The sequence below is a fragment of the Anomaloglossus baeobatrachus genome, chromosome 8 (assembly GCF_048569485.1).
Source record: "Anomaloglossus baeobatrachus isolate aAnoBae1 chromosome 8, aAnoBae1.hap1, whole genome shotgun sequence".
Classification (NCBI taxonomy): Eukaryota; Metazoa; Chordata; class Amphibia; order Anura; family Aromobatidae; genus Anomaloglossus; species Anomaloglossus baeobatrachus.
The window spans coordinates 58,372,964-58,398,743 of NC_134360.1; the positions used below are offsets into that span (position 1 = coordinate 58,372,964).

Here is a 25,780-nt window from a genome sequence, read left to right on the forward strand (position 1 = left end):
GGAATCACCAAACAGAATAGGACGTAACAGGAGCCAGGAAATCAGAACTATCTCTGGCAGCGGTCATGTGACAGGAGGGGAAATAAGGGTGTGGTGTCTTCCCATTGGCTGTAGCTGAACGCTGGCAACTTCAGCTGGAAGACATGCCACCCACAGTCAGCCAGCGGTACTGCAGATCCCAAGCTAACCCAGCCCAGTGGATGATCAGAGCCTGCGCCCACCGGTGCCGCTGGCATCGACTCCTCTCCCATCACCAGCACCATCCGCGGCAGGAACACTGCGTCGCCTGGCGATTGGAGCAGAAGTCGCTGGAGCAGACTCCGACGGTGACGTAACAATAACAATGTCTGCAGCCACCACTAGGTGGAGCTCTCCGTATACAGGAATACATGATAACAATGTCTGCAGCTACCACTAGGGGGAGCTCCCTGTAAACAGAGATACATGGTAAGATTCTTGTCTGCAGCCACCAGCAGAGGAAGTTCCTTGTACACAGGAATACATGGTAAGATTCTGTCTGCAGCCACCAGTAGGGGGAGTTCCCTGTATACAGAGATACATTGTAAGATTTTGTCTGTAGCTACCACTAGGGAGAGGTCCCTGTATATAGAAGAATATACTGTAAGTGTTGGACTCACCTCTCCTCCTAGCCTAAGGTCCGGGTGTGCACACGGGCCACAGGTGTCTGTTAAGAAGGCAGGTGAATCATGCGGGAGACAAGTAGCAGAGGTACTAGAAGTCGCAGACAGACAAGAGACATCCTGGAGACTGCAGACAGCTGGGCACAGACATACTAGAAATCTTAATACCAAGACACAGGTATGTGTCTTAGTAGGTCTTATATAGGCCTAGGAAACTTAACATGTGGGCGCATGTCGGGCTACTTCCAAAGAATGACGTCGAGAACAAGAAAGATTAGTGCACCAGGGCAATGGGAGCAGAGCCCAGACCTGGGACAGGTGTGTAAAAATAAGATTATGTCTGCACCCACCACTAGGGGGAGCCCCCTGTATACAGAGATATATGATAAGGTTCTGTCTGCAGCCACCACTAGGGGGAGCCCCCTGTATACAGAGATATATGATAAGGTTCTGTCTGCAGCTATCACTAGGGGGAGCTTCCTGAATACAAAGATATATGATAATATTCTGTCTGCAGCCAGCAATAGGGGGAACTCCCTGTATACAGAGATACATGATAAGGTTCTGTCTGCAGCCACCACTAGGGGGAGTTTCCTGAATACAAATATATAATATTCTGCCTGCAGCCACCACTAGGGGGAGCTCCCTGTTTACAGAGATACATGATCAGGTTCTGTTTGCAGCCACCACTAGGGGGAGCGTCCTGTATACAGAGATATATAGGGTTCTGTCTCCACCACCACTAGGGGGAGCTCCTTGTATACAAATTCATACAGTTACATGTAATTAGATTATAATCATATGAGATTTTCAATACTTTTTCTTTCTTCATAATATTGATTGCGGTTTCCTGTCAGTGAAAAGGAACACTTTACATGCATTACCCTCACCTACTGTATCCTCACCCGTCCCGTGTAGACTGAGTCCTTGCTGGCAGGGTCCTCTCTCTCCTCCTATACCAGTCTGGGTCTTTTATTGTTCATGATTATTGTACTTGTTTTTATTATGTATAACCCTTCTCACAAGTAAAGTACCATGGAATGAAGGGAATTTTGTTTACTTACCGTAAATTCCTTTTCTTCTAGCTCCAATTGGGAGACCCAGACAATTGGGTGTATAGCTATGCCTCCGGAGGCCACACAAAGTATTACACTAAAAGTGTAAAGCCCCTCCCCTTCAGCCTATACACCCCCCGTACTGCTACGGGCTCATCAGTTTTGGTGCAAAAGCCAGAAGGAGGAAAAAATTATAAACTGGTTTAAAGTAAATTCAATCCGAAGGAATATCGGAGAACTGAAACCATTTAACATGAACAACATGTGTATACAAAAACAGGGGCGGGTGCTGGGTCTCCCAATTGGAGCTAGAAGAAAAGGAATTTACGGTAAGTAAACAAAGTTCCCTTCTTCTTTGTCGCTCCTAATTGGGAGACCCAGACAATTGGGACGTCCAAAAGCAGTCCCTGGGTGGGTAAATAATACCTCATAATAGAGCCGTAACGGCTCCGTCCTACAGGTGGGCAACTGCCGCCTGAAGGACTCGCCTACCTAGGCTGGCATCTGCCGAAGCATAGGTATGCACCTGATAGTGTTTCGTGAAAGTGTGCAGGCTCGACCAGGTAGCTGCCTGACACACCTGCTGAGCCGTAGCCTGGTGTCGCAAGGCCCAGGACGCTCCCACGGCCCTGGTAGAATGGGCCTTCAGTCCTGAGGGAACCGGAAGCCCCGAGGAACGGTAAGCTTCGAGAATTGGTTCCTTGATCCACCGAGCCAGGGTTGATTTGGAAGCTTGTGTCCCTTTACGCTGGCCAGCGACAAGGACAAAGAGTGCATCGGAGCGGCGCAGGGGCGCCGTACGAGAAATGTAGAGTCTGAGTGCTCTCACCAGATCTAACAAGTGCAAATCCTTTTCACATTGGTGAACTGGATGAGGACAAAACGAGGGTAAGGAGATGTCCTGATTGAGATGAAAAGGGGATACCACCTTAGGGAGGAAATCTTGGCGGACGTTGGTTTCCTAGCCTGTCTCATAGTGGCAATGACCTCTTGAGATAATCCTGAAGACGCTAGGATCCAGGACTCAATGGCCACACAGTCAGGTTGAGGGCCGCAGAATTCAGATGGAAAAACGGCCCTTGAGATAGCAAATCTGGTCGGTCTGGCAGTGCCCACGGTTGGCCGACCGTGAGATGCCACAGATCCGGGTACCACGACCTCCTCGGCCAGTCTGGAGCGACGAGGATGGCGCGGCGGCAGTCGGCCCTTATCTTGCGTAACACTCTGGGCAACAGAGCCAGAGGAGGAAACACATAAGGAAGCTGAAACTGCGACCAATCCTGAACTAAGGCGTCTGCCGCCAGAGCTCTGTGATCTTGAGATCGAGCCATGAATGTTGGGACCTTGTTGTTGTGCCGTGACGCCATTAGGTCGACGTCCGGCATCCCCCAGCGGCAATAGATCTCCTGAAACACGTCCGGGTGAAGGGACCATTCCCCTGCGTCCATGCCCTGGCGACTGAGAAAGTCTGCTTCCCAGTTTTCTACGCCCGGGATGTGAACTGCGGAGATGGTGGATGCTGTGGCTTCCACCCACAGCAGAATCCTCCGGACTTCCTGGAAGGCTTGCCGACTGCGTGTCCCACCTTGGTGGTTGATGTAAGCCACCGCTGTGGAGTTGTCCTACTGAATTCGGATCTGCTTGCCTTCCAGCCACTGCTGGAACGCTTTTAGGGCAAGATACACTGCCCTGATCTCCAGAACATTGATCTGAAGTGAGGACTCTTGCTGAGTCCACGTACCCTGAGCCCTGTGGTGGAGAAAAACTGCTCCCCACCCTGACAGGCTCGCGTCCGTCGTGACCACCGCCCAGGATGGGGGTAGGAAGGATTTTCCTTTCGATAATGAGGTGGGAAGAAGCCACCACCGAAGGGAAGCTTTGGTTGCTTGAGAGAGGGAGACGTTCCTGTCTAGGGACGTCGGCCTCCTGTCCCACTTGCGTAGGATGTCCCATTGAAGAGGACGCAGGTGAAACTGCGCGAAAGGAACTGCTTCCATTGCTGCCACCATCTTCCCCAGGAAGTGCATGAGGCGCCTCAAGGGGTGTGACCGACCTTGAAGGAGAGATTGTACCCCTGTCTGTAGTGAACGCTGTTTGTCCAGCGGAAGCTTCACTATCGCTGGAAGAGTATGAAACTCCATGCCAAGATATGTCAGTGATTGGACCGGTGTCAGATTTGACTTTGGAAAATTGATGATCCACCCGAAACTCTGGAGAATCTCCAGAGTAACGTTGAGGCTGTGTTGGCATGCCTCTTGAGAGGGTGCCTTGACCAGCAGATCGTCTAAGTAAGGTATCACTGAGTGACCCTGAGAGTGGAGGACCGCAACTACTGTAGCCATGACCTTGGTGAAAACCCTTGGGGCTGTCGCCAGGCCGAACGGCAGTGCCGCGAACTGAAGGTGTTCGTCTCCTATGGCGAAGCGCAAGAAGCGCTGATGCTCTGGAGCAATTGGTACGTGGAGATAAGCATCCTTGATATCGATCGATGCTAGGAAATCTCCTTGGGACATTGAGGCGATGACGGAGCGGAGGGATTCCATCCGGAACCGCCTGGTCCTTACGTGTTTGTTGAGCAGTTTTAGGTCCAAAACAGGACGGAAGGACCCGTCCTTCTTTGGAACCACAAACAGGTTGGAGTAGAAACCGTGACCCTGTTGCTGAAGAGGAACCGGGACCACCACTCCTTCTGCCTTCAGAATGCCCACCGCCTGCAGAAGAGCCTCGGCTCGCTCGGGAGGCGGAGATGTTCTGAAGAATCGAGTCGGAGGACGAGAGCTGAACTCTATCCTGTAACCGTGAGACAAAATGTCTCTCACCCAACGGTCTTTTACTTGTGGCAGCCAGGTGTCGCAAAAGCGGGAGAGCCTGCCACCGACCGAGGATGCGGTGTGAGGAGGCCGTAAGTCATGAGGAAGCCGCCTTGGTAGCGGCACCTCCGGCGGTCTTTTTAGGGCGTGATTTAGACCGCCATGCGTCGGAGTTCCTCTGATCCTTCTGAGGCCTTTTGGACGAGGAGAATTGGGACCTGCCCGTACCCCGAAAGGACCGAGACCTCGACTGTCCCCTCCTCTGTTGGGGTGTTTTTGGTTTGGCCTGGGGTAAGGATGTTTCCTTTCCCTTGGATTGTTTGATGATTTCATCCAATCTCTCACCAAACAAACGGTCGCCAGAAAATGACAATCCAGTTAAGCACTTTTTGGAAGCCGAATCTGCCTTCCATTCCCGCAGCCACAAGGCCCTGCGTATTGCCACCGAATTGACGGCTGCAACCGCCGTACGGGTCGCAGAGTCCAGGACAGCATTAATAGCGTAGGACGCAAATGCCGACGTTTGAGAGGTTATGGACGCCACCTGCGGCGCAGACGTACGTGTGAGTGCGTCAATTTGCGCCTGACCAGCTGAGATAGCTTGGAGTGCCCATACGGCTGCGAATGCTGGAGCAAAAGACGCGCCGATAGCTTCATAGATGGATTTCAACCAGAGCTCCATCTGTCTGTCAGTGGCATCCTTGAGTGAAGCTCCATCTTCCACTGCAACTATGGATCTAGCCGCCAGTCTGGAGATTGGAGGATCCACCTTGGGACACTGAGTACAGCCCTTGACCACGTCAGGGGGGAAAGGGTAACGTTCATCCTTAAGGCGCTTGGAAAAACGCTTATCTGGACAAGCTCGGTGTTTCTGGACTGCCTCTCTGAAGTCAGAGTGGTCCAGAAACATACTCCTTGTACGCTTGGGAAACCTGAAACGGAATTTCTCCTGCTGAGAGGCTGACTCCTCCACTGGAGGAGCCGAGGGAGAAAAATCCAACATTTGATGTATGGACGCGATAAGATCATTCACTATGGCGTCACCATCAGGAGTATCAAGGTTGAGAGCGGCCTCAGGATCAGAATCCTGATCAGCTACCTCCGCTTCATCTTCTGAGACCCTGAACAATGTGATGAGGTCGAGGGGATTTCCCAGCGAGCTCGCTTAGTCGGTCTGGGGCTGCGGTCCGTGTCAGAGACCTCACCCTGGGATCCATGGGACACCCCGGGAAGACATTGCTGTTCCCACTGAGGGGAACCAGGGGACAATGATTCCACAGTGCCCCTGGCTTGAGATGCCGGCCTGGACTGCAAGGCTTCTAATATCTTAGCCATAGTCTCAGAAAGTCTTTCAGTAAAAACTGCAAACTCCGTCCCTGTCACCTGGACAGTGTCAACAGGTGGTTCTCCCTGGGCCACCCTTAGCAGAGGCTCTGGCTGAGAAAGTGCCACAGGGGCCGAGCATTGCACACAATGAGGGTCAGTGGAACCTGCCGGCAGTATAGCCGTACATGCTGCACAGGCAGCATAGTAAGTCTGTGCTTTGGCACCCTTGCTATTTGTGGACGACATGCTGTTGTCTCCTCTGAGCAATACAGGAGGGTATATAGCCACAAATCAACAGTGCACCATACAGTGTAAAGTATAGACTATAATCATATAAACTATAAATACACTTCTGCACTAGTGGGGCCAGCACCACAGGTGCTGCTTACCGCCTGCGCAAAGCGTTTGTGTGGGCACCAGAATTCCTGCCTGGGTCTCTTTGAGCTTGTCTCTCCTCTCCAGCGTTAGCAGAGCTGAGAGGAATGGCTGCCAGCGTCCTGGGGAGAGGAGGGAGCCGTGGGCGTGACCCAGAAAAGTGCGGGAACTGGTGCCCCACTGTGCAGAGTGAGGGGGGTGGAGTATGCAAAGCATGCTCCAGCCCTCAGTGCTGCCGACCTGTACAGCGTCCCGCCCTTCCCCTGACTGGCAGGGCTGGGGGCGGGAAGAAAGACACAAACACACTCAGCGACGCTGAAGTGTATAGTGGCACAAATGCAGCCAGCGCTGCTGTCCCCGGTGCACTAGCACACCCAGCAATGCTGGAGTGTTGCTGTGCGCGGTCCCCACGGGGACACAGAGTACCTCCAAGTAGCAGGGCCATGTCCCTGAACGATACTCGGCTCCTATCCAGCAGGGTCCTCAGGAGCTGTGGATGGAGCACGGTCTCCTGTGCCTGGAGACCGATGGGATCCCACTTCACCCAGAGCCCTAATTGAGGGATGGGGAAGGAAAGCAGCATGTGGGCTCCAGCCTCCGTACCCGCAATGGATACCTCAACCTTAACAACACCGCCGAAAAGAGTGGGGTGAGAAGGGAGCATGCTGGGGGCCCTGTTATGGGCCCTCTTTTCTTCCATCCGACATAGTCAGCAGCTGCTGCTGACTAAGCTGTGGAGCTATGCGTGGATGTCTGACCTCCTTCGCACAAAGCATAAAAACTGATGAGCCCGTAGCAGTACGGGGGGTGTATAGGCTGAAGGGGAGGGGCTTTACACTTTTAGTGTAATACTTTGTGTGGCCTCCGGAGGCATAGCTATACACCCAATTGTCTGGGTCTCCCAATTAGGAGCGACAAAGAAAAATAGTAAATATATAAATATAGTTATAATAATAATGATAATAATAATAATAATGATAATGATAATAAGTGGACACCCACTCCTGACATGCTCCAGATAAGGCAGCTTTGTTACAATATTTGGTTCTGGTCTCCAGACTACTAGTTCTTACCTGAATTCAGGGTGATTTGTGTTTTTGCTCACAGAGGATTGTCTACACAGACACGCTGCAACAACACTTCAGCTGTAAGAAGAATTAGGAAGTGAAGGAAAGGTTCATATTCACTGACAAGCAATGACCTTGAAAAATCCCAAGTAAGAAGAGAAAATCAAAGTATATTAGAGAATTGCAGACATTTTCATTACTCTGCACTGGACTGGATAAGGATTATGTTTGCAGTTCTTCAGTCATTGATGTTTTTGGGGGATCCAGTGATGCAGGACTCCATGATTTATAGCGGCACCTATCCCCCATCACAAACTCCCAGTCACATTGTATAAAACAGGCCAGTGTTTATTGTATTGTGTCATCCACAGGAGATAATTCACCGCACGTTTCATAGTTACATTCTCATTTACATCTATTTACAAACAATCAATATCTGCGCAGAGTGAGGAGGGCAGCGCCAGCAATAGAGATCCTCCCCATGCCCGTCATCTGTGGTGACAGCAGGAGGCTCTGGGTGCACCAGACGGCCCAGCACAGGTCCATTATATAATCCACCCCAACCAATACACAAGCTCAGACTTGTAGTTGCTGTGCCCAGGCTTGGCCTGAATCTGTGCAGACGTCTCCTTATTCACGGGCATCAGGGCACAAAACGTCATCTTGTTCCTGTTGTGGATGAGCCACATACAGATGTCAGCACATGGTCGTCCATCTTTATAATCGTACAATACCCCTTGTCACCCTCCAGTGATTGGGGCCCGTCCCTCCTGTACACAATCCTATAAGGTGAGGTTTACATATATGTTTGTGGTACAGATCGCCATTCATCTTTGCCCCTACATTTGGTTCATATATGCCAGGTAATCGTACCAACCAATAACAAAAAGGAAGACTTTAAGGAAGCCAAGTGTGACCCTGCACCCCTGACCACATGATGCTATAGCACAAAGGCCGATCCTGGCAGCTGCGAACACGGATCTGACTGGACACGAATAAAATAATGGAGGCTTGTAAGTCACCAATCAGAGTCACACCATGTGAGGGGCCGTACGGTTCAAAGGCCGCTAAATATATGTACATCAGGAAGGAGGCAGCGGTTGGCGGAGCGGCCGGAGAGTATGTCAAGAGCAGATAGCGGAGCAACGGTCTGCAGAGCAACTAGACCTCACAGGGCAAGGGAGTAATGCTCTGCTCGCCGCGCAGTGGTCATTGGATGAAGCAGGAAACACCACTCTGTGGTCAGATCATGAAAGGTGCAATGTGCTGCAGTGCACCAAGGCCGCAACGTTCTGCAGATCGCCCAACACATGCCGTATAATGAAGTTGTTCACATGCTGAACTGTCAGTAACAAAAATCGCCCAGAGCAAAGCGAACCTCCAAACCGGGAATGTCTGCGTCCCCCAATAAATAAATTCTGAGGGACCCTGAAAGGTGACTCCTCTGACGTCCGTAAATTTATAGATATTTATATATTTATATATTTATAGTTTTTACTTATTAAGAAAAAAAAAAGTTGGGGTAAAAATAAAATAGGGGCCAGTCTGCGGGGAATGCAACGGGGTCAGGAGGCTGGAAGAAAGTCCTACAGCAGCATGTGCCTCCTTCATGTCTGCAGCTCCTCTGTAGGCGGGTGGTTCCGTCGATTCCTCGCTCGTTTCTGGTCTTGAAGGTCTTTTGCGTCACTGTGAGAGGAGCCCGATGGGCGCCAATATCCTTGGCAGTATTGGTTGATAAGTCCCATCTCAGGCTGGGAGAGCAGCTGCACTAAATCATCATAGGCCCCGGGGGGCCCAGCAGGGTGAGAGGACAAAGGAGCCGGTGCATCAGGGTGAAGGAGAGCGGCAGTGACGGCCTCGGCGCTCAGGACGTGGAGTCGGACACGCATTACTGTGTGCTTGAAGTTGTTCTCGGTGGCAGTGCAGTGGTAGACGCCGGTGTCGGAGAGCTGGAGGGACCGGATGAGGAGTCCTTGCTCCGTCTTTAAGAAGCGTCCTTCTGAGCGAAGCTGTGGAACAAGATCATAATTATATCAACACTAATGGGGGCATCCAGGAAACCAATACTGAACAAGAAAAGGTCTCTGCTTGCTGTTATAGAAGAGAAATATTCAAGAGAGGCAGTCAGCAGAAAAGGATTGCCGAAACCGAGTAGAGGTGCTTGGTCCTCATTGTGCAGACTGCACTGCAGTGCGGACCCCGTACGGGTTTACTGTCCCTGAATGCGAACAGGGCTGCTCTCATTCATTAACAGCAAATTAATGTCTTAAGAATAGTTATTAGTGCTGAGCAAAAAAATTCAAAGGACCCTCGTCTAGTGGCCGCAGATCCAGAACCCTGACAGCCACCACCTATCTGTCGGCATGACGTTGTTTTAGGCCTGCTAATCAGCGGAGGTGCCAAGGATGCCAGCGCAGAGGAAGCAGTGGCCTTGGACTTCTGATGTGGCTGCTAGACCAGGATCCTGAGAACATTTTTGCTCAACTCCATTAATAAGGAACTGTAGGACTGGTTTTGTCAGAAAGTATCCATCTTTTTATAATCCAGCACAACTAACCCTATAAGTATTATGTATAGAAAACTGAGAAAGGTGTTAAGATACCGAGCGTACAGTATTCTGAGGAGCGTCAGTAGCATCGTCACTTGTGACCCTATTACCTCTTTCTTTCGCTCAGAGTTGTCTTTCTGCAAGATCCACTTGATTGAGGCCTGAGGAGAGCGTGCTTGACATTCAAGGAAGGCAGAGCTTCCCTCAACCCCATACTGTGCGGCGTCCATGCCGTTCTTATTGGCTGCAAAAGCAAATAACATGGGTTCATATTCCAGAGCTGCGCTCCCTATTCTGCTGGTGCAGTCACTGTGTACATACATTACTTATCCTGTACTGAGCCTGAGTTACATCCTGTATTATACTCCAGAGCTGCACTCCCTATTCTGCTGGTGCAGTCACTGTGTACATACATTACTTATCCTGTACTGAGCCTGAGTTACCTCCTGTATTATACTCCAGAGCTGCACTCACTATTCTGCTGCTGCAGTCCCTGTGTACATTGTGTACATACATTAAATTACCTATCCTGTACTGATCCTGAGCTACATCCTGTATTATACTCCAGAGCTGCACTCACTATTCTGCTGGTGCAGTCACTGTGTACATTGTGTACATAAATTACATTACCTATCCTGTACTGATCCTGAGCTACATCCTGTATTATACTCCAGAGCTACACTCACTATTCTGCTGGTGGAATCACTGTGTACATATACTACTGATTCTATACTGATCCAGAGTTACATCCTGTACTATACTCCAGAGCTACACTCACTATTCTGCTGGTGCAATGTATATACATTGCATTACTCATCCATCCGTGTGTAATACTGATTTAGGGGAGTATTTTTCACAGCAGGCATTATTTGGGTTGATAGGATGATCCGGTTCTGATCTTACCATTGGAGTTGTACCCCCGGCATTGCCTCATAGGGTTCCCATGTCGGACATCTTGTCGTCGGCTTCGCCTGTGAACAATTGCAAAGAGAAATGGAGACAAGAAGAGGAGATGGCAGGGGACAGATGTTAGATGGATGCGCTGTGATGTAGGTTTGCTGTATATGAGAAGGTTTCTTTATTAATTAAGCCCAGGCCTCACCCCTCTGCATACCGCTTGGAGGACGCTGAATAACGTGAACACGTTTTCCCATCCCACGCACAATAAGGGTCTCTGGCCAGGCAGCAGTCGGCACACGCCTCTCCATACACATCACAACGATGGAGGGCAAGATGCGTCACCCCAGACACCGACGAGACATAGAGCTGTTGCTGTAATGAGAATTTATGAGTTATTGATCTGGATACAACAGATCACAAGGAGCGACGTCTGAGACCATCTAAGACCACAGTCCGGGCAGAATCCCCCTCAGAAGTGTCTGTAATGTGGTTGTGTGTGGTGTAGATATGGACTGATGGACACACAGATTCTGCTGATTATTGAGAGGTGACAGATGAGGACAGAACTGACAGCCTATGTGGAAAACTATTATCTCCAGCATCATCATCAATTTGTGATAGAAAAACAAATCCTGACTTAAGCTTCACACATCCAACCACCATGGACGGAGTAGCAATATACGGACTGGTCAGGGGTGTCTTCTTCTGAATTAATCAGGAGCAAACAGCGCAGTCTGCACTCGGATTGTGAATGTTGAGTGAAACTGGCCTCATCTTACATACAGTCATTGCTATCAGAACGGTCGCATGTGAGGATGCCAGAGCCAGACACTTACTCGTTTCGATGAAATTTTCATGGATTTGATTGGTGAAGGGACCTAAGAGAAAAGACAGTGAGTGACACAGGGAAGCAGGAGGAGATGTGGTATATACATATAATGCAGCGGTGTGTCTGGTATGTGTTCCCTAAATGGTGCGTCAAATTAAACATGTCACTCACACCTTGTAAAGCGCGTTTCCAGATTGATGCGCCCCCTTTGACTGTGTGAACTCACAAAGTTATGAAGCAGGAAAAAAAAAGCTCGATAACAAATTCAGCACTGCTACAACTGTATTTGCTGGAATATGCAGAATACAAACAACACCAGCGAGGAAAAGAAGTCTCACCTTGAACACTTCCACCTCTTCCAAGATCAGCTCCTCTGTCTCCAAGTCATCTTTGGGAAGCACAATCACTTTCTGCACTGTGCCCTGATCTGAAAGAAAGCAGGAAGGATTACGGGACCCGGACGTCTAATGGCGACCTATTCATTTTCCTCTTGTACTGTGCTGAAAATTGTAATGTTTCATAAATTTGCCTGTAACATTTGTGACATCCCCCCCGTCACAACTCTCCTTCATACCACTTTATAAACATTATACTGCCCTTTGCCACGATTGTCGCCTCGTTACCTGTGCCCAAGAAGAGAACCTCATATCTTCCATCAGACGCGTCCACTTGATCCACAGCAATGCTGGTGAACCTATAGTTGACATTGGTGCGGACGAGCAATGGCTGACGATGGACGGGGTACACGGCATTGTACATGACCGGGTGAGTCCTCATGAAGTTTATCACCTCGTCTGGGTAATCCTTAGTGGACTTCATGGATGGAGTGAACGTACCTCCTGGACACTGCACACACAAACAAGGAGGCATTATGCATCTGTATACCATTTACTCATGTATATATAGTCATGGGCAATCGTGTTGGCACCCTTGAAATTGTTCCATAAAACAAAGTACTGTATTTCATGCAGAAAATGATTGCAATTACACATATTTTTTTATACACATTTATTTCTTTTGTGTGTATTGGAACAACACAAAAAAACAGAGTAAAAAAGGCAAATCGGACATTATTTCACACAAAACTCCAAAAATGGGCCAAACAAAATTGTTGGCACCCTCAACTTAATTTTTGATGTGCAGCCCTCTGCCCTTGGTTATTAACTTATTATTTGGTTGTGCACTATTTGGAATAAAATCAATCAATAATAATAATAATAATAATAATAATAATCAATAATCAATCGCTTCCTATGACCACCAACAAGCTTCTTCCACCTCGCACCTGGAATCTCGGACTTTTCTTTATAAACTGCTCCAAGTCTCTTATATTTGAAGGCGTCTTCTCCCAACATCAATTTGAAGCTCTCTCCACAGGTGTCAATGGGATTTAGATCCGGACTCATTGCTGCCACTTCAGCTCTCTCCAGAGCTTTGTTTCCATCCATTATTGGGGGCTTCTTGAAGCATGTTTGGGGTCATTGTCCTGCTGGAAGACCCATGACCTACGACGCAAACCCAGAATCTGACACTGAGCACTACATTGTGACCCAAAATCCTTTTGTTATCTTCACATTTCATGACTTTTTCTACCCAGTGCCAGAGGCAGCAAAACAGCCCCAAAACATCTTTGAACCTCCACCATATCTGACTGTAGGTGCTGTGATCTTTTTTTTGTAGGCCTCATTCTGTTTTCAGTAAACAATAGAATGATCTGCTTTACCAAAAAGCTCTATCTTGGTCTCATCTGTCCACAAGACATTTTCCCAGAAGTATTTTGACTTACTCTTGTACATTTTGGCAAACTGCAGTCTATCTCTTCTATGTCTCTGTGTCAACAGTGGGGTCCTCTTGGGTCTCTTCCATAGTGTATAATTTAATCGAAATGTTGACAGATAGGGGGCATCAGTGTCAGCGGAAACTGAGCCTGCAGGACGGCTTGAATTTCTTTGGAACTTGATTTGCGCTGCTTATCCACCATCCGCACTATCCTGTGTTGCAAACTTTCATCAATTTTTCTCTGCTGTCCACATCCAGGGAGATTAGCTACAGTCCCATGGGTTGTAAACTTCTTGATTGTGTTGCACACCGTGGACAAAGGAACATCATGGTCTCTGGAGATGGACTTGTAACCTTGATATTTTTCAACAATTTTGATTCTTAACCCTAGAACGCGCAAGCATAACAATCTACCATAGAAAACAAATGACCTAGCAGGCCTGCGAGGCCCCAGGTATGCGTTCTAGGGTTACGTCCTCTAAAGGGTACTTTACACGCTGCGATATCGGTACCGATATCGCTAGCGAGCGTACCCGACCCCGTTGGTTGTGCGTCACGGCCAAATCGCTGCCCGTGGCGCACATCGCTTACACTCGTCACACGGGCTTACCTTCCCTGCGACGTTGTTGTGACCGGCAATCCGCCTCCTTTCTAAGGGGGCGGTTCGTGCGGCGTCACAGCGACGTCACACGGCAGCCGTCCAATAGCAGAGGAGGGGTGGAGATGAGCGGCCGGAACATGTTGCCCACCTTCTTTCTTCCTTGTTGCCGGTGGATGCAGGTAAGTAGATGTTCGTCGTTCCTGCTGTGTCACACAAAGCGATGTGCGCTGCCGCAGGGACGACAAACAACATCGTACCTGCAGCAACAACGATATTTGGAAAGGAGCGATGTGTCAACGAGCAACGATTTTTCACGTTTTTGCGCTCGTTGATCGTTGCTCCTTGGTGTCACACGCTGCGATGTTGCTAACGGCGCCGGATGTGCGTCACCAACGACGTGACCCCGACGATATATCGTTAGCGATGTCGCAGCGTGTAAAGCACCCTAAACAGTTCTCTTCTTTTTCTGTTCTCCATGCTTAGTGTGGCACACACAGACACACAATGCAGGATTGAGTAAACATCTCCCCTTTTTATCTGGTTTCAGGTGTGATTTTCATACTGCCCACACCTGTTACATGCCACAAGTGAGTCTGAATGAGAATCACATGCTTGAAACAATGTTGTTTACCCACAATTTTGCAAAAGGTGCCAACAATTTTGTCCAACTCATTTTTAGTGTTTTGTGCAAAATTATGTTCAATTTGCCATTTTTCTCCCCCTCAGTTTTGTTGTCTTGTTCCAATGCACTCAAAAAAATAAGCATATGTCTAACAAAACATGTGTAATTGCAATACATTTCTAGGAGAAATACTTCACTCTCTAGAACAGTTTCAAGCGTACCAACACTTTTGGCCATGACTGCATATACTGACTGCGAGGGAAGGAGGGAATGGCTCACCGTTCCAGGGCGTGGATAAGGGATCTTTCCTGTATACGGCATCCACTGGTAGTTGGGTCCCTCCTTGTGAGCAAATGGTCCATTGAACACCATGCGTATGTCGGCCATCGAGTATACGCACACAGCTGAACCTTTAAACACAGAGCTACACAAGGAGGGAGGTTAGAGGTATACACGTAGACACACACTGCGCCATCAACATAGAGGATATGTGAAACTTACCCGGAGGCAGAGAAGACGGCGTAGATGACGGGATTCTTATTATCCTGCGTCTGCTGAATGAAGACGTCCTCTGAAAAGGAACACAAAATGCAGATGATTTATTGACATCGCAGTTCGTCCCTATAAGCCACAGCGCGGACCACCTGACCCAGGTACATACGTAATTCATCAAAATGAGTCTCGATCCCGTCTTCCCCTGGTACGGAGCATATGAGCCGCGCTTTCAGGAATGTGCTCCACTTATTTACCAGGCAGCAGTGACCTCCATCGTCATTCTAGGACAAGCAACATTTGTGTAAATCACGCAGTACAGAGACATGGCAGATTACGTACAGTACGATAATTCTGTGAGATTCAATAAGCTCTTCTATAATAATAATAAAAATATTTATTCACTTATACAGTGCTATTAATTCCATAGCATATTACATACATTGGCAACACTGTCCCCATTGGGGCTCACAATCTAAATTCCCTATCAGTATGTCTTTGGAGTGTGGGAGGAGATCCATGCAGTCACAGGGAGAACATACAAACGCCTTGCAGATGTTGTCCTCAGTGGGATTTTAACCCAGGACCCCAGCGCTGGAAGACTGCAGTGCTAACCACTGAGCTACCGTGCCGCCCATGTATAATGTCACAGGATTGTGGCTGCTTGCAACCAGATCCTCCTAAGGTTTCGATAACAGGCAGTAGTGTACCCCAACGTGGTGCATCTAACCAGATGCCAGAAATGGTGTAGAGCCTCTGGAGATATCTCACAGCACCACAGGACAGGAGTGACTGGGCTTGCCTGACCCTCTATCCTGTTCTCAGTGCGACCTTTGTGCCAGTTCCCCTCCCACATATTATAGTGCCATGAAGCCCAAGCTGCCCCCCATCACCAGGTCGGGGTCCTCCGTGTCAAAGGAGAGACGCTGAACCATTGTAGCAGCTCTGCAGCTTTCTAGTTTGGTTTTGTCTATGTCTAGAAGCTGAAAACATTGTTACAATGTGTCCTGTCTAGCCCATTATCTGTGATCCAAACATCCTAAATTTTGGCCTCATAGAGTGTAACAAACCTTCAGGGCAACCGAAAAATTGCCCCAAATCCCCGATAACGAGTTTTAGCATCAAATGTAAGAAACTCGCTTCTTACCAGGCACACCCTTCCGATGCGGGAATATACGGTTGGGCTGTGTGGGGAATCTGTGGACTTTTCTCGGAAGAAGAAATAAAGTTTATCGTCATTTCGCTCCAAGCTGTCGGGGATGAGTTGTACGTGGACGAACGCTGGGTCTGCGGAGAGAACGGTCATTATCCAGGTGCAGAGAGGAGGAAGGACCATCTGCCCATCATCCTCACACTCTGCACAGTGTATGACTGGAGTCTTACCATTGAGCCAGCGGGAATTGTACTGGTCCGTCCTCATGGCGGCTTGCTTGCCCATCGCTCTGAAAATAGCAGCATCAGTGCCCATGAAATCTATGTATACCCCGGAGTAGAGTTCCTCGTCTGTAAAAATCAAGACAAGTGGGTGTAGACACAATACACTTGTGCCGCCAATCGAGGAATCGGCGTGGAGCAGATCTGTACCGGCCGGAGCAGCGTTACACACAGATGTGCACACAGAAAGACGCTTATCTAGCTGGCTCACAGCCCAGCAGCTGCTCCTGATTAATTAAGAAAGTCTCGACCTCAGATTGTAACGAAAGCCCCTCAGGTGGAGGCCGCAGGGAGGGGGTCACATGGCGCGGCCCTCTCGGGGGGGCAAACGGATTAGCGGGAATGAGATCTGGCAGTCTTGTCTTATTTCCCCCCCAGATGGACCTCCTCTCTGGAACCAGCAGCTGCTCACAAATACCGTCTGTATATTAACCCATCATTCTTCCAAGCAAATGGCGCCGGGTGGGGACGAGTGGCAGCAGACCGGCACAAATGGAGGCTTTACTTACTGATGAGGGCAGAGACGCTGTCTAGTTTGGGGTCGTAAGCACATTTTCCTTTCCCTGACTCCACGCGGTCCGGGTCCAGGTAGAACACATAATCCTGTGGGTGTAGAAGAGGCAGAAGATGAGGAGACCGCTGCAGTCGGCACCTTCATACTGCTCGGCAAGTAAACACTACGGATAATCGGAAGCGGAGATTATAAGCACCGGGACTACAGGGGATGCCTGACCCATGAAGACAAAGAAAGCTCCTTGGAGGAGGTGGAGCGGACACATTATGAAGGCATACCGGTGAAGGAGGACGATGGGACAGTGGACAAGCTGTGCCGTGACACTACTCCTCCAGCACACACAGCGATCACATGAGAGGGGTGAGTAGGCCGCGACATCCTCGCAATACATGATGTGCAACATGGCGTCCTCAACATGGCGCCCAGCAGGCAGGCAGCGAGCCCTGACCTATAGGTCAAAGAACTTACAATCTAACAGGCCGCCCATAACCATGAGTCTGATAGACTTCTACCACTCACCATTCACAAGATCTCTGCTTGCTGCTGGTAATGGAAACATTCAGTGACATCTCCGTCCTGTGCTGGACTGCAGGCCCATAGTACTTACCTGCCCTGATACACTGTAACAAACCCTCAGCTGTGTGACAAGCCTACTTTAAAACTGTTTCTTGACAGAAAGCAGAGATCTTGGAAATGGTGAGGAAATAAAATACAAAAGTCTAATCGACAAAATTACAGGCATTATAGAGAGCTGCTCAGACTGGGCTGGGGGGTCCCTGTCAGGCACGCCATTGGGGGCGCTGGGCCTGGAGCTGCAGACTATCAGGACCACAAAACCTGGGAGACGCGCTGACGTGTCCTGGAGCGATGCACGGGATGTGCTCTACATAACAATAGTGCACATGTGAAAGTGTGAAGAATGGACAGTATGCACGAGACGTCAGGATCTTTAATGTCATGTGACTAAGAGGCAGCAATCTTTGCCAGGCGTCACAAGGGGCCCGGAGACCATAGAGCCCCCCCCATGTTAACAGCCATCTGTGCGGTGACCCCACCATACACGTCCCATGCACTGCTCATTAGTGTAGGGAGTTTGGGGTCTCCTATCCCACAATGAGACGCTTCTCCTATGTGGGGGTCTCATGGATTAGGACCCCGGGTCATGTACTTTGGCAGGGGGGGCCGTGTGCCTGTACAACACTAACCTGTTAGGGGAAACATACAATTGTTTTATGTCACACAGTAAGAAGGGCTATAGATGTCACTGCCCCAGTATCAGGATGGGGAGGGGGCTCCGCGGCCCCTGGGAGTGGCCCCACCTTGTGCTCTGCTGGTGCTGGGCTGGGCGGATAATCTGCTGCTCTGCTCCCTCTTCCTCCTGGGGGCGCTGTGTGATCTGAGGCCTGAAGAGAGGAGCAGGGCGATAAGAGTTAGACCTGAAGGCTGCTCAGGTGACAGGCAGGAAGCGGAACACCGCCAGGAAGGGGTGCGAGACACGACACGGATGGTGAACACACAGGGCACAGATGGAGTCTAGCCCTAGCCCTAGGTGTTAGTTCTGGATGCAGTTCTGTAGACAGGAGATGTGTAGCATGAGCACACGCAGACACGGGACAGATCACAGGGAGGCATGCATACACTGCTACGCTGCGGGCACACATGTGTTACTGGCATGCAGCACCAAGTGGCATGTATGAGATGTTAGAGCACATGGATACGGGACAATCAAAGTCACACGTGATGGATCATGGACGACACAGAACAGAATCATCACATCAAAAATCAGCGCTGAACGTCACTCACCTCCGGGGAACAGCGCTGATACACTGTAACGCCACCACCCTAACAAATCCCCCATATACCCTTTACCATGATGATTAGATGACTGTTCCTAACACCACCTGACGTTCCCTTGTATACCATCTATATACTGATGCTACAGAGAGGTCATGTACAGATTATATAGACGTAATCTGGACCAGCGCTAAACTCTGCCTTTCTCAGGTCTGTACCTTCACTACCAAATATATCAGATGTCTGTAACCTCGAAGTACCCTGCGGTAATTTAAGGATAACTCCACCCAAAACTTCCCAAAGGATCCGTGAGAGGAGCAGATGATGGGAAGAGGTGACTGATAAGGAGGATTTTATTCCACTGCCATCATCTTCAGCACAACCCTTCCCTTGGGTGGGGTTCCTGAGTCTTCATCCTGTTGGCTTAGAGTCTCTTATAATGCCCTGACTCCGAGGTGCAGATGGCGCTGAGCGTGCACTCTGCATGGAGCGTATCCCCTGCGCGCTTCAAACTCTCTCCACGATCGGTCTCAGGAGCATCAGACAGGTCATGTACTCTGTGAGCGGCTCCAGTTGTGAGAACATCGATGGGGAACCATACTGCTACGTTACTCTTCAGAAATGTCCTTTTGCGCTTCGGTGGCTTCCGGTTGTGACAAGTGATCGCTTGACCGTAAGGTGGAAGAGCTACAATTTTTCTCCTGACACATTGCAGAGGATCCATCAGATCGGGTGACGGTAAGACGGGCCTCTCAATGTTCTGACGGTGGCGGCTTCAGGGTGTCTACGTCTGGTTGTCTCACCGTGATCATTTCCACTTCTAATACTGTTCTCCAGGATGCGCTGTGTGCACAGCTGCGTACATCACTACCACCACCATCGTCTACATGAATGAATCAGGTCACATTCATAAATCAGTGCAGGCTTCTGTAATGTGTCACATCAATGATTAGGTGTCATCTCCCCTACCTGGCCTGTAAAACATGGTTAGATCTTTGCCCACCAGCCCTGCCTGGATAACACCTCCTGGAAGTCTTGGTAGTGTATTTTGAGCACAGTGGGTCACGTAGTATTGAATCCAGGATGGCTAGTAATATGGAGACCTCCAATTGTGCCATTTTGCCTTCTCTACCCCCTGGGTAGCTTGCGGTCCTTTACCCCGACACCACCACATGTAATGCAGCATTCTGCATAAAATCAGAGACCGGACATTTCCACCTCCCCAACAAGCGTAAGATGAACGCAGCCTGCAGAGCATCGTCTCAGACCCCAAATACAGAACTATCCCCGGTGATCGCACATCACTTGGCTGCTCTCACATTGTCGCACCTCCGCCCTGTTACAGATCGTTGCTCTCAGTACCTGGGCTTTGCGTCCACGGTTGATGTACGTGCACACAGGATTATACGCTCCTGTCCCGCACGCGTACAGGTGCGTCCTGTTCCAGGGTTGGATAAGTCGGATAAAATTACCGCATTCTCCCTGTGAATAACAGAAGGTTGGAATACAGGGGAGAGAATAGCAAAGAGGTGGAAATCCGGAGGAGGGGAGGAGAGAGAAAATACAAGACACAGAGTTAATGACACAAAATTCTGATCCTCCACCCTTGTCCTCGCCGGATAAATCAGCAGCCGGGGATAGGTCAGTGCAGATATAATGTAATAGCCGGTATAACAACCAGAGTGCTCCTTGAGGATTCACAGTGACTGTGGAGGATTAAAGGGGTTTTCTTGAAAAAAGAAGTTATCACTTGATAATGATGATCGTTAGGGGTCCAAAGGCTGAGACCGGCACCGATGGGCAGAACGGGGCTCTTTTATCCCCACACGGTTGGATCCCGCTCATCTGTCCGACCTGACAATCCGCTTTGTAACAGGGATTGAAGTTTCTTGTCGGGCATAAAAATTCCCCAATCTGCCAATTGGAGCGGGTCACAGGGAGACCCACCGATCAGCTCCTGTCAGGTGATAACCCGTCACCCCCGGACAATCCCTTTAGTATGCTGTTATGTTTGCCCTCAGAGCTGACAGTTCATTGGTGTCTGGTCAGACTCACATTGATATCTTTACCGGATAAGACGCATTCATCAATTCGCTGCTGCTTTGCCGGCCAATGAATCTGCAGGGAGAATCACAAAATAAAGCTGGTTAATGGTGAGACAAAAAAACAAAACAAAACAAAACTGTGAAAACCCCCCAAAAACAAGTAACATCAACCCCCTAAAACCAGAAAAATCACAGTATTTTGTGTGCATGGCCTCCTTGGTGGGTAATGCACAGTGCGCGCTCCTTTCTATACATGAGGAATGTGGTTTTGCTGCCTGCGGCCGTTCTCTCTTCACTGGGATTGTCTCAGACAAATGAACAGCGGACACGTCGCTCATGCAGGAAGATGATGCTCGGAGCGGTGCATGACCCCAGCACGGGCATTACTGTACAGGTATTATGCTGTAGGGCTTTTATGTGATCTACACCTCATACTCTGCTGCATACAGGTGCCTCCACCCTGGAGGACCCCGGAGTAAGGGAAGCTCATCCATCACTATAGGTTTGTGCACCAAATACCAGATACTCCGCAACGCCTCAAAGCGCAGTCATGTGGCATTGGAAGAGACATTACTGGCCGCTATTAGTGAAGGGTGGAGGATTCACCTGTAATCTCACTCACATGCCCCCAGGTCCACTGTCACATGGACCTTTCACGGAGGAGTGGGTGTCAATAGACCAGCAGGGATCAGTGCATATCATGGACGGGTCATCTGCCCATGTAAAAGGATCTGCAGGAAGCAAAATTGACTTCTCAAGTGTGAGTGGGAACCAATGTGAGCAGAAGGAGAGCGCAGACACTTCCAGGAGTTGCGGGCCCCCTGCGGTGGGATTTGTACCAAGGACCCTCAGCAGTGAGGTGGCATTGCTAAGTACTCAGTGCAGTCACTATACTGCAGAGCCACGGGCGCCATCACTAACGTGACACAAGCCTCGGGTGGTCTTACTATGAGAGGCTCCCGGTTGATGTCCTGCAGATCCAGGGACAGGATGTAGTCTTTGCTGCCCACGTACATCCGGTCGTGATCTTCATCTTTCAGCAGAATCCGATAATCCGTCGTGTTCAGCAGAAAGTGCAGGAAATGTGCGGTGCTCGAAGCCTTTAGCTCTGCAAGGAGACAAATGAATTATCAAAGACACGAACACAAGGAACCACAAGTCCCAGCATGCTGTACCCGGAGCTGCATCATTGCAAAGCAGCAGGAGAGCCACAAAATGCTTAATCCTGCGCTACTAGAAATGCAGACACCGGCCAAGAGAAAAAGAAAGCAGCTTTCAGAGTGACCGATGAACTGAAAGTCCCTGATATCTCGGGCCGACATGTAATATACAAAGAATCATCAATCACAGAGATCCATGATCAGGACTAAGAACAGGCAGCACAGGGTTAAAGGAGATTGCAGGAGAGAGATTAACGTGGACTGTGACCAGAGCCCCCTGCAGGTGCACCAGAGGATTTTGGGTTAATTAAATGTTTAAAGCCTTAAAGAGTGACCCTGAGGCCGGGACATGACTAATTACATCAGCTAACTGGGCTCAAGAGCATTTCAGTAATAAGTCACGGAGCTCGGCCGACACCTCACATCACAAACCTCTAGGACACTACAGTAACACATGGGAACCGGGAAATATCTGACAACGAAGACCCAAATCCCATCCACACATTACAGGACACTTCTAGCATCAGCCTCTATATACAGCAGAGTCACAGTGTACAAACACTACTGATCCTGTATTAGCCTCCAGAGCTGCGCTCACTATTCTGCTGGAGTCACTGTGTACATACATGTCACGCTCCCCGGGTCCTCACCCCCGTTCCCCGGCTCACCTGCCACGCTCTCCGCTCCCCAGTCACCGGATTCCGCCCGTCCCAGGGCCCCGGGCCCCCGATCCCGGCGCCCGACAGCTTCCCTGGTCCGGGCCGGCTCCCCTGCGTCCTCCTCGCAGCCTCCTTCCCTGGCTTCTGGCACCCGGGCGGCGCGCATGCGCATTAGGGCGCGCGCGCGGTCACTGACCCTTTCTTAAAGGGCCAGCGTCCATTAACAGGAAATGAGGTTGCACAGGTACAGGGTATATAAGGGGTCATTGTCCAAGGGGGCGGGGCCTGATCTTCGTGTTCCCTGAGCTAGGAGTCAGGTCTCCTGGTGTTACTGTGCTCGTACTCACCTATCTCTCTTTGTAGAGCCGTGCCTGCTTCGCCATCCAGTCTGCCGTGTCCTGATCCCCGCACGCTGTCCGTCTGCCATCTGACAGTCCGTACCATCCCGGATCCCTGCGGTGACCCGTCATCTTGCTCCAGAGGTTCCGGACCCCGCCTGATATCACCTCGGCCTCCGAACCGGAGCTACGTCACCAAGACCACCTTCTGTGACTCCGTGGTCCCTGGGACTCCTCCGCTGCCTTCACTTGCACGGACTGTTCTACTGCCCATCAGTGCTTCAGCTGCCGGACTCCCTACCACCATCTCAGAGAGTTCGGTCCAGTGGATCCACCTCCTGGGTCTGCCCGACCGCCCGGCCGTGACAGTAAGATCAGGCCATGGATCCCGCTGCAGCACTATTGGCCCTGCAAGAGGAACTCCAACGCCAGCGTGAAGTCCAGACCCGCATGCTGCAATTTATGACCTCCGTGGACACCCGCCTGTACACGTTACAAGCATCCATGACGCCTGCGGCACCCAGGTCCTCCAATGGACAATCCACGGCTCCCGCACCAGTGGCAGCCTCGTCGGGTGCTTCCCAACTCCGGTTGGCTTCACCACCTCGTTATTCTGGAGATCCCAAGACCTGCAGGGGCTTCCTCAACCAATGTTCCCTTCATTTCACGCAGCTGCCACATCTATTCGCCTCCGACCAAGCCAAGGTCGCCTTTATAATGTCCCACCTAGAGGGCGAGGCACTGGCGTGGATGAACCCCTTGTGGGAGAAGGAGGACCCTGTGACCAAGAACCTTCGAGAGTTCCTGCAGGCCTTTCGCAGTACCTTTGACGAGCCGGGACGCGCCTCTGCGTCTGCTTCATCACTTCTCCGCCTACGTCAAGGAACACTGACGGTGGGCCAATACGCCATCCGTTTCCGCACTTTGGCTTCTGAACTCGGGTGGAATAATGAGGCCCTGACAGCCGCCTTCTGGGAGGGACTCTCGAGTCGCATCAAAGATGAGTTGGCGGGTCGTGACTTGCCCTCCACCCTAGATGCCCTGATTGCCCTGGCTACTCGAGTGGACATTCGTTTTCAGGAGCGCTCTAAAGAGCTGTCTCGTGAGAGACGACCGGTACGGCATTCCTCACCTCCCCAGAAGCCCTCCGCACCTCAGTCATCAACAGCTGGGATTCCCGTCCACGAGCCCATGCAGATTGACCGAGTACGACAGTCTGAACAGCGTCGAGCAGAGCGGCTCGCCAAGGGCCTCTGCTTTTACTGCGGAGAGGGCACACACCTGCTACGCGCCTGTCCAGAGAGGCCGGGAAACTCCAAAGCCTAGGGTTGGTAGGAGAGGCCACCCTAGGTGCTGGGACTCTCTCAGACCCGGTTATGTGGACTGTGCAAGTGTCAACGGGAGAGACACGGTTCACGGCTGAGGCATACCTCGATTCCGGGGCAGCAGGCAATTTCATTCAGCAGGCCACGGTGGACAAGTACCAGCTGCCTGTTACTCCACTTGACAAACCCCTCGTGATAGCCTCTGTGGATGGGAGACCCCTCTCTGATACCATCTCCTGGGTCACCAGACCGGTCGAACTACGTATCGGTGCCCTGCACACCGAGAACATCTCTCTCTACGTCCTTCCACACATGTCCCATCAAATCCTGCTGGGACTTCCCTGGTTGCGGACACACGAACCCTCAGTCAGCTGGGGTACTGGCGAAATCACCCGATGGGGTCCTTCTTGTCATGAGAAGTGTCTGAAGTCCATACCACACATCCGACGACCTCCGGTTCCAGAGAACCTACCGGAACTGCCCTCGGCCTATTGGTCCTTCGCAGACGTTTTCGACAAGAAGGAGTCTGAGGTACTTCCGCCACACCGTCCCTACGATTGTGCCATCGACCTGCTCCCAGGAACAACACCACCTCGAGGACGGATATATCCGTTGTCCCCAGCCGAAACCAGGGCCATGTCTACCTACATCACAGAGAGCCTGGCTAAGGGATTCATCCGGAGATCCTCCTCTCCTGCGGGAGCGGGCTTCTTCTTCGTTAAGAAGAAAGAGGGTGACCTACGCCCCTGCATCGACTACCGGGGTCTGAATCAGATCACCGTAAAGAACAAGTATCCTCTGCCGCTCATCCCCGAATTGTTCGACCGGCTCAGAGGAGCCCGTGTGTTCACCAAACTGGATCTTCGGGGTGCTTACAACCTAGTTCGTATCCGCTCTGGGGACGAATGGAAGACCGCGTTTAATACTCGCGATGGGCACTATGAATACTGCGTGATGCCCTTCGGCCTATGTAATGCACCAGCAGTCTTCCAAGAATTGGTGAACGACATCTTCCGGGACCTCCTCTACGTCTGTGTAGTAGTGTATCTGGATGACATCCTTATCTACTCTCCGGACCTCCAGACCCACAGAGAGAACGTCCAGCTGGTCCTACAACGACTGAGAGAGAATCGTCTATACGCCAAATATGAGAAGTGTGTCTTTGAGCAGTCTTCTCTCCCTTTCCTGGGATACATCATCTCGGGTACTGGACTGCAAATGGATCCTAAGAAGGTGTCCTCCATACTCAACTGGCCTCCCCCTTCTGGACTAAAGGCAATCCAACGGTTCCTGGGATTTGCCAACTACTACCGCCAGTTCATCCCTCACTTCTCTGCCCTGACTGCTCCTCTCTCCGCTTTGACCAAAAAGGAGGCTAATCCAAAGGACTGGTCACCTGCGGCCGACGCCGCGTTTTGCTCACTGAAGCGAGCATTTGCCTCCGCTCCTGTACTCCACCGTCCGGA

The 25,780-nt window shown here is 50.5% G+C and overlaps 1 protein-coding gene across 4 annotated transcripts in view; it reads right to left on the minus strand.

Moving 5' to 3' along the window:
- Window positions 1–7,601: 7,601 nt before the first annotated feature.
- The window catches only part of SEMA3F (semaphorin 3F), an 85,685-nt gene continuing 67,506 nt past the window's right edge, over window positions 7,602–25,780 (minus strand). The window contains exons 3-19 of one of the 4 annotated variants that reach the window (XM_075321679.1): window positions 21,780–21,940; window positions 20,843–20,905; window positions 20,150–20,269; window positions 18,313–18,396; window positions 16,989–17,082; window positions 16,429–16,548; window positions 16,193–16,332; window positions 15,215–15,329; window positions 15,055–15,124; window positions 14,833–14,977; window positions 12,175–12,397; window positions 11,890–11,978; window positions 11,559–11,600; window positions 10,937–11,094; window positions 10,726–10,793; window positions 9,933–10,066; window positions 7,602–9,283 (exon numbers count right to left, since the gene is read on the minus strand). In XM_075321679.1, coding sequence (XP_075177794.1) covers window positions 8,882–9,283; window positions 9,933–10,066; window positions 10,726–10,793; window positions 10,937–11,094; window positions 11,559–11,600; window positions 11,890–11,978; window positions 12,175–12,397; window positions 14,833–14,977; window positions 15,055–15,124; window positions 15,215–15,329; window positions 16,193–16,332; window positions 16,429–16,548; window positions 16,989–17,082; window positions 18,313–18,396; window positions 20,150–20,269; window positions 20,843–20,905; window positions 21,780–21,940 — 2,228 coding nt within the window. In that variant the 3' untranslated portion in view covers window positions 7,602–8,881. Of the gene's footprint in view, window positions 9,284–9,932; window positions 10,067–10,725; window positions 10,794–10,924; window positions 11,095–11,558; window positions 11,601–11,889; window positions 11,979–12,174; window positions 12,398–14,832; window positions 14,978–15,054; window positions 15,125–15,214; window positions 15,330–16,192; window positions 16,333–16,428; window positions 16,549–16,988; window positions 17,083–18,312; window positions 18,397–20,149; window positions 20,270–20,842; window positions 20,906–21,779; window positions 21,941–25,780 lie in introns of all 4 variants that reach the window. The other 3 variants (XM_075321678.1, XM_075321681.1, XM_075321680.1) reach the window with 3 other exon arrangements.